Consider the following 12,701-nt stretch of genomic DNA (forward strand, 5'->3'; position numbering starts at 1 on the left):
CAGACAACGCAGGACTCAAATTTGCTCCAAATCACTGGCACTGTAAAGGTGTTGCACTAACCGCTATGCCAACCATACTTCCCCACCTACAACCTTTCTGTCTTCTCTCTCAAAACTCCCCTCCCCTGCCCCCCCACAACTGTCTCCTCTCCTATTGTCTCTTCACCTCCCATCCAATATCTTGGCCCCTCCCCAACTTTCCAGTATACTTCTTCTACTTCCTATTCAACTAGAACTGGATCCCCTGGCCAGATAGCAATGTGAGTTGTGCCATGAGGTAACAATTTGTTGTGGTGGGCATTCTTGCTTCTGCTAACGGTCCCTCATGGAGGTCCAGGTTTGAATTCCAGATTCCATGTTGAGACCACCTTGCCCAGCACCCTCCTACCTCCACATAATCTGCTGACATGCTGACTTCCGTCTGAACACAGACCTTCCACAGGAGTCGGCGACATTTTTGTCTCCTAGATAGATGACATGGGCAGACGATGAGGACAATGTTAAATCAATTTGTCCCATTGTTTCACTGGCCTAATCTGCCTGTCCTTGGGGATTGGGAGGCCCAGTCTGTGTTGGTATTACCAAGGCATTCATTGATGAACATTCAAATCTTACTCCTTGCCTCCTTCAACATGGAGGAACAGTGACTCGTGTACTGAAAGAGGACAGTGGGTGATAATCAGGAGGATTATTGCCAGTGAGTGACGATGCCACGAGACAGGTCTGAAGCTAATGAAACTCCAGCTCTAAATCTGTCCTGCCTTTCTACCACTAAAGTACCCCATTTTTTTGTATAACCTGTTGGTATGGCAGTATACCCTCAGGAATTCTGAAGGAGGAGTCTGTCTCGTTAGTTGTAAGGTGTGATTCTGTGATTGTGACTATGCTGTGGCTTGAATTGTTTGTAAGACACCTCTTCTAAGAAAGACACCACCACCACCCCACAAATGTTCGAGATTGATTGGGTTGATGCTGTTTTAATGATTTCAGTGCATAGGTCAATGCAAGGAATTCTTCCTCTGCTTCAATGTAATGGTCAGAAATCAATAGAATAAGTAATTTGACATTTTCAGAAGGTATTTAAGAGTAACTGTGACTCAGGAATTATTTGTAGGCTGAATGGTGTTGGCGACCGATTTCTTCCTGAAGCACGTTGGCGAACCAGATGGATTTTAAGCAAACTGATGGTTTCATTTTCATCATTATGAGGGCTTCTTGCTTCATGAAATTACTGAACTCCTCCAATTCCGGGTTAAATATGCAATAGAAATAGAAGTTTGCCGTTAAGAAGAAGAATGAACCTGCCAAGTATGGCATCAGGGAGCTTTGGTATAAATGAAGTAAATGAGCATCAATGGGTGGGGGGAGGAACTCTTACGATTAAACTCATACCTTGCACAAAGGAAAGATGTTGTCCTTATTGAAAGCCTGTCATCCCAGACCCAGGAAATTATTGCAAGAGTTCCTCAGGGCATTGACCTGGGTCAAACCATCTTTAGCGACACCTTTTTTTTCTACTATATTTTCTTTGTGAGATCAAAAGCGGTGATGTGTGCTGATGTCTGAGCAATATTCAATTCAAGTCGCAATTTCTCAGCAAATGTAACTGTGGTAAACCATTGTTTGTTTATTAACCTGTCAGAGCACACCCACTGGCTGACTGTTCCTATGGCTCCAGCACAGATTCCTGAATAAAGGTGACTGTTTCACAGCCACCTTCCTAGCCCATGACAATCGACCAGCATGGACGTGCTTCCATTCTATTGTGAATAAAAGGCTGTCAGTTTTGCGTAACTTCCAGTCTTTTGGAGTTGTTGATGTGCGTCAGTAATACGCCATGATTGTCAGCAGCCAAACTGGGACCAACATTCAGACTTGGATAATATGTCACACCATGAAAGTTCCAGATAAAGACTCGCTTCAGCAAAGAGAGAATCAAACCACGTTTGTGAAATGTAGTGGCATCATCATTTGGCAAGGCATCGTTGTCAACATCCAGGATAATCACCATTGACCAGGCACATAAAACAGAAGGCAGGTATCCTGACACCCTAAACAATTTCCACTGTCTGCCAAACTAAACTAAGAGGTATGATGAAATACTATCCACTTGCTTGATTGCATCCCAGGATACTTAAGATTTATTCCCTCCACCACCAGCACTCACTCACTGCATTGTGTGCCATCTACAAAATGCACCGCAGTTACTTGTTCTGACTGCTCCAACCACAGCTTCCAAATGCCTGACTTCTACCTCAAAGAAGATGTAGATGAATGGTAACACACCACCCTGACATATCTGGATCCTTCGACGCTGGGTCTGGATCCTGGAACTCCCTTCTCAACAGCATTTATAAGGACTGCAGAGGATCAAGGAGATAGTTCACATTATCTTCTCAAGGGCACTGAGTGGCCTATACATGCTGGTCTTACCAGAAATGCCCATTTCTTAATTAATTAAGAATTAATTGAAAATATGAGTTGCAGAATTTCATGTTTGTATCTATCCATTGCAAGAAGTTAGTACCTCTTTGACCAAATTTGACGTAGTTGGCACCAAAGCAAAGCCTTTGGAACAACCGTGAAGACTGCCTGATGCTGGCATGAGGAGCAACAAACAGTCTCCTGGAGAAAAAGAATGGCCAACACATTTATCAAATTGAAACAGGAGGTGATTTAGCATGGTCCTCCATTCTAAACTTCATCTGGAATTTATAGTTTTCATTTTAGATCTAGTTGCCAAAATATGCCTGGAAATGTGTATTTATTTTGAATATCACAAAGTATGCTACAAGCAATGAGCTACTCTAAAGCATGTTATGAAAGTAAATGGCAGATTCACCCTTTGGAATAAATAACACCCACCTTTCCCAGCTGGAAATGCTAGTATTGAAGAAACTGAGTCTGTGTAGTTAACCAGAAATCATGTCTTTTATTAGTAGAAGCTTAGTAATGCAATAATGAATGATAATGGGTGCATACACATTAATAGCCAAGGGGATTGTCTTTAGTGGTAGACATAATACATGTCAAATGTCAGGAGAGCAGACTAAGCACAGCTAAAGACTGACAGCATGACACAGATTCATCACACCGGCAAAACTAGCAGTAGGGATCCCTCGGAGAAAGAGGAAAAATCTGTTTTGCATTCTTTTTGGAGATTTTAAACTGGAGTGCATCCAAACATATTGTCGGCAGTAAAGTACTGAAGCACAGACACTGTTTTCAGAAATGCAGCAGTGAGGAAGGCCCTTGTTTGTTTTTTGGGATATATTATCAGTGAAGAAGTACATGGGTGGGTGAGTAGGTTTGCAGGTGATACAAAGATTGATGGAGTCGTGGACAGCGTAGGGGGATTATCAAAGAATACTACAGAATATGGATCAGTTACAGATATAGGCAAAGAAATAGCAGATTAAGTTGGATCTGGACAAGTGTGTGTGTGGTATTGCACTTTGGGTAGTCAAATGTAAGGAGAATGTATACTGTTCATGGCAGGGCTCTTAAAAGCATTAATATGCAAAGTGATCAAGGGGTTGAGGTCCATAGCTCCTTAAAATTAAGTAGATCGGGTCGTAAAGAAGGCCTATGTTATGCTTGGCTTCATTGGGTGGGACATTGCATATAAAATAAGGAGGTCATGTTGCAGCTATATCCAACTTTAGTTAGGCTGAACTTGGAATAGTGTGTGCAGCTCTTGTTACCCAATTACAGGAAGATTGTGGAGGCTTTAGAAAGACTATAGAAGAGGTTAATCAAGATGTTTCCAGGTTTAGAGGAAATACATTACAGGGAGAGATTGGACAAACATGGAAAAAAAAACACAAATGCTGGAGGAACTCTACAGGTCTTGCAGAGGCCAAAGGTAAAGATATACAATTGACATTTCAGGCCTGAGCCCTTCTTCAAGCTATGAGTAAAAAGCAGGCAGGCATCTGAATTAAAAGGCTGGGGAGGGAAGAATGGGCAGGGGGAGGAATAGAGTTCACCAGATAAAAGCTATTGATTGGATATTGATGGGTCACAGGAAAGAGGAAAGGTGAGAATTGACTGGTTGTTGTTTGGGGCTCTGGAAGCAGAGACTGTGGAAAGGATACAAAGGAAAACAGGAAGAGAGACAGAGAGCTGAGGAAAGGAGAAATAAGGAAAGGTGGGGGGGTGTCATGATAATGAATATGTATGAGATGTACCGGAAGTCACGTGGTATGAGAGAGAGATAAGAACACAAGCAGGAGAACAAAGGGAAACAGGAAAATAAAAAGACTCGGAGAAGTTTACCTGATAAAACTTGTGTTTAATGTTTTATTAACTTCACATTTCGGGCCACAAATGTAACATTGGCGACGAGGATGAAAGAAGCTTGAAGAAAATTAAAGACTAAACAAGATTACAGAGGATTACAGAGAACTTCAAGGTGATAAGAATTTTCTCTTTCACTCAGTACTTTTGGGGCTGGAATATTTCCTCATGGCTGGTGCAAACGGTGACTTTCTAACACATAGTGGAATTGCTCATTTTGACCCAACGGGTGATGCAAGCACTGTAAGTGTGAAGTGGAAGGCATGGCTGGAAGAATTTGAATCCTACGCCGACAGTCGTGGCCTATTTCTAGATACCGGTACAGATGAACAAAAAGCGCAGAGAAGGGCATTACTTCTTTTCACGGCTGGACCCGCAGTTCGGGAAACATTTAAGACACCTTTGAATACTTGAAGAAAGGATGAGTACCAGAAAGCGGTAGATGCATTAAATGCACACTATGTAGTGACACCGAATGCTACATTTCAACGCCATTTGTTTCGGAGAACGAGACAAGAAGATGGCCAGACAATTGCTCAGTACGTGACGAGACTACGCCAGCTAGCTGTTGGATGCAATTACATGCCAGCTGATTTGGACAACCAATTATTGGATCAAGTTGTACAGCACTGCAGATCAGATAAACTCAGAAGACGTCTACTGGAAAGAGGGAGTGAGTTGGAATTCACTGATGCTTTAGCCATTGCTGCTGCATTAGAGGCTGTTGAAGGGCAATTTCATACCATGACCCTGAAAGACAACTCAAACCAGCAAATTAAGAGGCTCTCACATCGCCATAATCAGCCAAGATATACGTTGACACAGGACGTGGAGTGTTATCGATGTGGAAACCGAGGTCACTTTGGAAAAGACCCATATTGCCCGGCCAAAGGCAAAGTTTGCAGAAAGTGTGGAGGTAAGGACCACTTTGCAAAGAAGTGCAAAAGCAAGTCCAATGCAGACCAGAAGAGGAAGAGTACAACTTCCAAAGGCAAAGCCTGGGGGAAAGGAAAGTATCCTGGAAAGAAAGAGACCATTCGCCAGATAGACGGTGACGATGATGATACCCAGGAGGAACAGAGTTGTTACCAATTTACGTTGAATGAAGTACATCATGAGAAGGTCTCAGTGATCATTGGTGGAGTGACAGTTCAGGTCATTGTAGACTCAGGCAGTGACAGTAATGTGATTGATCGACATTTATGGGAGAAGTTGAAAAGGAAAAAGATCATCTGTACCTCAAAAAAGTGTTCCAAGAAACTGTATTCATACACAGCAACCAAGCCATTGCAGACAATTGGATGTTTTCCTGCAACTGTTGAAGCTGGAGATAAGTACACCGAAGCAGAGTTTATGGTCATAGAAGAGAGGGGAAAACCATTGCTGAGTAGAAGCACAGCGCAAGACCTGGCATAACTTCATATTGGAGCTAGTGTCAATTCAATTCAGTCATACGAGGGTATGAAGCAAGAATTCCCCACAGTCTTCCAAGGAGTAGGAAAGCTGAAAGGTCGACAATTGAAGCTAGCGGTAGATGAAACGGTCAAACCCAAGGCACAACCAATGCGCCGAACTCCGTTTGGACTTCGTGGGAAAGTCGAAGCCAAAATTAAAGAATTGATCGAACAAGACATTATAGAACCGGTGGAACATTCGACACAATGGGTCAGTCCCGTAGTAATTGTGCCCAAACCAAAGGGTGACATAAGACTATGTGTTGACATGAGAATGGCCAATGAAGCTATAATTAGAGAACGACACCCTATACCAACAGTGGAGGGAATACTTCAAGAACTAACTACCAGCAAGGTATTCTCAAAAATTGATCTGAAATGGGGCTATCATCAATTAGAGCTGGATCCAGGTTCCCGAGATGTGACAATATTTGTGACTCACTGTGGATTGTATCGTTACAAGAGACTATCATTTGGAATTAATGCAGCTTCGGAGATCTACCAGTATGAAATCCATCGAGTGATTCAAGGCATTCCTGGAGTTGCCAACATTTCTGATGACATCATAGTCCATGCACCAACGAAGGGAGAGCATGACAAACGGTTGAGGCGTGTATTATCTAGACTACAGGAGGCAGGCCTTACCGTGAATGGAAACAAGTGCCAGTTCGGTGTGTCAGAAATGGACTTCATGGGACACAGACTTACACGGGAAGGACTAAACCCTGCAGAGGCCAAGGTGAAAGCTATTGCAGAGGCACGTGCACCTCAGAACGCAACAGAGGTGAGGAGTTTCCTGGGATTGGTCAATTTTTGTGCAAAGTTCATTCCTAATTTCGCTACAGTGGCAGAACCACTAAGGAAACTAACCAGGAAAGGAGTACCATTTCATTTTGGATCTGAGCAGAAGAAAGCGTTCATAGCGCTGAAGCAAAGCCTGACAGATGCAAAAACTCTTGGATATTACGATCCGGCAGCATCAACCAAAGTCATAGCAGATGCCAGCCCGGTTGGTTTAGTAGCCGTGTTGGTCCAGATGCATGATGGAGGACCAAGAATCATTGCCTATGCCAGCAGATCGTTACCAGATGTGGAGAGAAGATACTCTCAGACAGAGAAAGAAGCACTCGGACTTGTATGGGCCTGTGAGAGGTTCCATGCATATTTATACGGCATTGAATTTGAACTCATCACAGATCATAAGCCATTAGAGGTGATCTATGCACCTAGATCCAAACCATGTGCCAGAATAGAGAGATGGGTACTCAGACTACAACCCTACAAATATAAAGTAATCCACATTGCAGGGAAAGCAAACATTGCAGATCCGCTGTCCAGATTGGTGAAGGATGGTGGTCCACAATCCAAGTCAGAATTGGGAACAGAAACAGAGAGCTTTGTACGCTTCGTAGCTATTCAGTCGACACCGAAAGCTGTGACTACAAAGGAAGTCGAGAGAGAATCCGAACGTGATCCAGAACTCATGGAAGTAAGAGAATGCATACAGAGTGGACAATGGGACAAGTGTACTCACAAGGCTTACATTTCCATTAGAGACGAACTTTGTTGCATCGGACAGTGTGTATTAAGAGGTTGCAGATTGGTGATTCCGCAAAGATTGAGACCGAAGATCGTATCCTTAGCGCATGAAGGACACCTAGGTATTGTTGGTACCAAGCAAAACCTCAGGACCAAGGTATGGTGGCCAAGTTGTGATAAAGACACAGAGAAATTTGTTAAAACTTGTCACGGATGTCAAATCACAAGTAGGAGTATTCCACCAGAACCGATCCGGAGTACGCAACTCCCGACAGGACCATGGATCGACGTAGCTGTTGATTTTCTTGGACCTTTACCGACGGGTGAATCAATTATGGTAGTGATAGATTACTACAGCAGATACTATGAGTACGTGGTGTTGAAGTCCACAACCACTGAAAAAACAATACAAGCGTTAGCAGAGATATTCGCAAGATATGGATTACCTGCTATATTATACTCTGTCAATGGTCCACAATTCATTTCAGAGACATTTGCAGAATACATGAGGACCACAGGTATCCACCATCATAAAGTAACTCCAAAATGGCCGCAAGCCAACGGAGAAGTAGAGAGACAAAATCAGTCCATTGAAAAACGATTGAGGATTGCACACGCAGAAGGACAAAATTGGCGAGAAACATTGCTATCTTATGTGGCTGTCTATCGAGCAACGCCTCATGCAACCACTGGAAAAAGTCCTGCAGAAGCATTTTTTGGGAGAAAAATCCGCACAAAAATGCCAGAAATAAAGGAAATCCGAGACGACCAGGAGATGAGGGACCACGATGCTGAAAAGAAAGGTGCAGCAAAGCTGTACACAGATTCGAAACGTGGAGCCAAGTACTCAGACATCATGCCAGGAGATAATGTTCTAGTGAGGCATGAAACTGGTGGTAAGCTAGACACACCTTATTACCATCAACCCTATACTGTCGTATCCAGAAGTGGCAGTATGGTGACAGTCAAGTCTCCGACTGGAGTCCTGTATAAGAGAAATGTCTCAGGTGTAAAAAGGTACCAGTCCAGAGATACATCGAGCGAAGAGGTTGAAAGGCCAATACGAGATGCTGAAACTGAGAGACCTGATGATGTTCCAGAAGCAGTTAGCAGCACGCCTGATGAAGTGACTAGAGCGCCAGAAACACCTGAAGCCGTGGCGAGCAGTATTTCCGACGCTGAGAGTGAACAACCGAGAAGCAACGACAATATCGCAGGCAGGCCGAAACGAAACCGGAAAGTGCCCAAACGATATGAAGACTTTGTGCCATAGTTTTAATAAGAACTTTGGGACAATATTTAATCTTGTATCATAAAGTGCATGTATGAGTGCTGTAGGAAGAAAATTTTATGTAGTTGAGTTATAGTATTACCATTAGTTACGATGTTTGTATGTTTCCGAGGGATATTGATAAGTAAAGGTAAAGTTTATTTCTGATTAAAGGAGGGATGTCATGATAATGAATATGTATGAGATGTACCGGAAGTCACGTGGTATGAGAGAGAGAGAGATAAGAACACAAGCAGGAGAACAAAGGGAAACTGGAAAATAAAAAGACTCGGAGAAGTTTACCTGATAAAACTTGTGTTTAATGTTTTATTAACTTCACATTTTGGGCCACAAATGTGACAGGGGGGGGTGAGCACTAACAAAAACTAGAGAAGTTGATGATAATTCCATCCAGTTGGAAGGTGACAAGAGAGAATATGAGGTGCTGTTCCTCCATTTTGCAGGTGGTCTCCGTCTGGCAGTGCATGAGACCATGGATAGACAACAGCTACGTCATCAAGGGAATAGGGCGGAGAATTGAAATGGATGGCCACTGAGAGATATCACGACCGTGGTGGACAAAGGCGAAATGCTCAATTAAGTGATCTCCCAGTCTGCATTCAGTCTCTCCAATGTAGAGAGAAACCACCACGGGAGCACCGGATGCTCCTACAGATTCACAAGTCATGGTTCACTTGGAAGGACTGTTTGGAACCCCGAATGGTGGTGAGAGAGGAGGTGTGGGTGCTAGTGGAATACCTCCTGCAGTCACAGGGGTAGGTGCCAAGGGGACATATGTAACTGCTTTCTCAGGAGCATAGGAGGCTCGGGGGGTGGGGGGAGAGACCTGATAGATGTATATAAAATCTGAAGAGGCGTTGATAGGGTAAACAGTCAGAATCTTTTCCTCAGGGCAAAATCATCACATACTAGAGGAAATATGTTTAAGGTGAGGGGAGGAAGATGTGCAGGACAAATATATGCACAGAGACTGGTGGGTTCCTGGAAGGATTGCCGGGGTAGTATTGGAAGCAGATACAATAGGAGCATTTAAGAGGCTTCCAAATAGACATGAATATGAAGGAATCGAGGGATATCTATCAAGTGCAAACAACTAAATCTTGGTTTGATTTGATCATCATGTTCAGCGCAGATATCAAAGGGCCTGTTCCTGTGCTGTACTGTTCCGTGTTCATCACAGCACCAAAGACAATGTCTCTGCTCTTCTTTGAAATGGTATTGCAACATTCTGTATTCACCTGAGAGGTGCAGAAGGAGTCATTTTAATAACATCTCTCCACATGGATTTAATTAGTGGTAATTCTGGGTGCCCACAGGATAAAGGAATCTCAGGGTTGGATGTGAAATCATGAATGCACTCTTGACAATAAATCTGAAATCTGAAATTCACCTCAAGGGGACTTTTGTACAGAGCCATATTTAACTCCTAAAGAAGTTTATTCTTGAGTTGAGTAATGTCAGGAAGTACTGCCTTGCTCAAAACTCATTGGAAATGTGAATCACTTTTCCTGAGAAGCTTTTGAGCCTTTCCCAGTAGAAAATTTCCTATGGATTTCATAATGTTTTATTGTGAAGTGATATTAAGGACTGTGAAGGTTCAAGGACATGAAACACACATGAATAATTTACTTATATTCCTACATTCATATCAATATCATAATGGGGTTATATCTGCACCCTTAGAATTCTCTAAATATCATCCATTGACCTGTCTTTTTGTATTTCTCACTTTAATCTATTTATTTACTCAGGCAAAAGAAGGAGACCTGGCAATAATCAACCAGATTCTCGATGATCCCTACCTATCGTCCAAAAGATTTCGAGAGTGGAAGCGGCTGAATCATGAGTTTTTCTTGGACATTTGTGGATACAGTCCCATCATAAAGTCGCAAAATGGTGCATCTGAACTAGTATCGCCAGTACCACTCTTGACACATACACACTCATTCATTGAAACCCATGTGTAAATCAGTTTTTAATGGGAGCACATAGCCCAGCAGACAGCAGCACCTCACCAGGCTATCCAGTGTTTTGCATCCACTCTGTATATTTGTATATAATGTATTCAGCAGTATTCTTGTACATAGATCAGATATTGTCAATAGTGTCACAGGATGCCTAATATGTGCATGAGATAATGTCTGTATTCTGTTTCTTCCAAAATTTCTGTTGGTGTACACAATGTGCTTTCAACCTTGCATCTGAAAGGGTGGAAAATAATACAGGTATACCCCACTTTATGAATATTTGAATTACGAAAATTTGCTTTTACAAAGAAAGCTGTGTTCGTTTTTACAAAAGGATTTGAATGGGTTTTCGCTTTTACAAAAACACCCTTCAATACTAATGAATGGATCTTGGCTTTATGCCATTTTGGCTTACGAAAGGTTTCATAGAAATGCACTAGTTTCGTAAAGCGGGGTATAACCATACTCATAAAAATTCTAAGTATTCTCATACTGCATCTGTTGTACTAGAGCTAAGCTTTTAGTCAACAGCACCGACATGTTCCAAAGTTTTATACCGACAACCAAATTTAGCCCATCTTAATGAATAACATTAGTGAAAAAGTGGTTGATAACAATATCTGATGAACCATAGGGGAATGTCTTAATCTACTCACAGTTTTAGATGAGCATTTGTTTTTATGTAAGCATTGAACATACAAATTGCTGAATGTATGTAAAGTATGTAAAGTTTTGCTAGTGTAACACTGAATGAACAAGAGTAATTTTTGATGTCCCTTTGAAAACAACCAGCTTTTATTAAAACTATAGGTAAAAGCTGTATATGAAAATGACTAAAATATACAAGTATTAATATTTATATATGACTCCCTGCTCACAATTTTTTATACAGTTGCTTGTTAAAAAAATTGACTCAAGACTTGTATGCTTGGGCCCAGAGTCTAATGGATGAACTACTGATACATCCAAGATGGAATATAGAGTCTGAGTCTTGTACTGTTACAAATGGTAAACTGGCAAAAGTTGGTTCTGGGTCCTAGGGTAATTATTCTAATTATATGCAAGTAGACAGAAGACTTGTTAGATCACACTGTACCTTTAAAAGAGACACAATTAGTAAGACTTATCTGAACACATATTGTGTTGTCATTTATTGTCTTTTATTGCTTGCACTTTACTTGCTCCATTAACTGTCGGCTGAGGAGGAGGAGGAGTGTACTGAAACTGTGATAATAATCATTTTGATCACTTAATGTCAGCAGAATTCCTTATAAGTGTTTGAAGAACTCATTGAGCCTTTTTATCCATGCTAATTTGAGAATGTAATTTAGTATTTTTGATTTGAAATCAATGGAAAACATTTATCATTTACAGTACTAACAGCATTTAACTCACCCCATTTTACTTTGTTGTGACTACAAGTAGGTTTTTTGGCAACTGTAGGTTTTCATTGTACGTTTCCCTCTGTGTGTATACCTCATAATACCTTACACAATGTACGAGACAATAAAATCAAAAATTTTACTTTTGCAATGCTATGGTTAAATATTAACAAGTGTTTTGTGCATCATTGAAAGGAACAGTTATTCTTCCTGATTTAAAGTTAGTCTTTTTAAACAATTGTAAACTTGAGTTGTAAAACTTGACTTCATTAAAGTCGCTGTGATACAGTATGTTCTTTGACTATCGTAATCCTATTTCCCGAAAGAGATGGTATTTCTTTGTTTCGTTCTGCCTTGTGCGATAGCCAGTTATGATCCTGACAGGGCCAGATAAACAAATCAAATTACACTGCTAATGGACTTGCATTCCAAGTAGTCAAATGGCTCCAATCTTTCTCAAACTGGGAACATTGATGTAAAAAAGGACACTAGTATATCGTAATGAAGTCAGTGGACTTCATACCCAGAGAGAATTCAAGTGAAGTAGATAAGTTAATAAATAATAAAAGGAGGATCGAATGGGTGGAAGCTTATATGGAAAGGCATGGTTAGCATAGCAGTTAACGTAACACTGTCTTTTTTAATTGCCTGTCTTGAAATGGGAGGAGAAGACACCAAGGTCCATGGCGGAGGAGCAGTCAGGCCCATCAGATTTTACCAGTTGGGTCGCAGATCCACATGGGAATGGCAGAGAGAAAAGACGAGCTCA

At 41.6% G+C, this 12,701-nt stretch overlaps 1 protein-coding gene across 1 annotated transcript in view; it reads left to right on the forward strand.

Annotated features, from left to right (window-relative positions):
• LOC138740666 (connector enhancer of kinase suppressor of ras 2) overlaps positions 1 to 12,223 on the forward strand; it is a 763,661-nt gene extending 751,438 nt beyond the window's left edge. Inside the window, exon 23 of the mRNA XM_069893653.1 lies at positions 10,335 to 12,223. Within this exon, the coding sequence (XP_069749754.1) occupies positions 10,335 to 10,550 (216 nt within the window). The 3' untranslated portion in view covers positions 10,551 to 12,223. The remainder of the gene's footprint in view (positions 1 to 10,334) is intronic.
• Positions 12,224 to 12,701: the final 478 nt, after the last annotated feature.

Source organism: Narcine bancroftii, chromosome 8 (assembly GCF_036971445.1).
Source record: "Narcine bancroftii isolate sNarBan1 chromosome 8, sNarBan1.hap1, whole genome shotgun sequence".
Lineage (NCBI taxonomy): Eukaryota > Metazoa > Chordata > Chondrichthyes > Torpediniformes > Narcinidae > Narcine > Narcine bancroftii.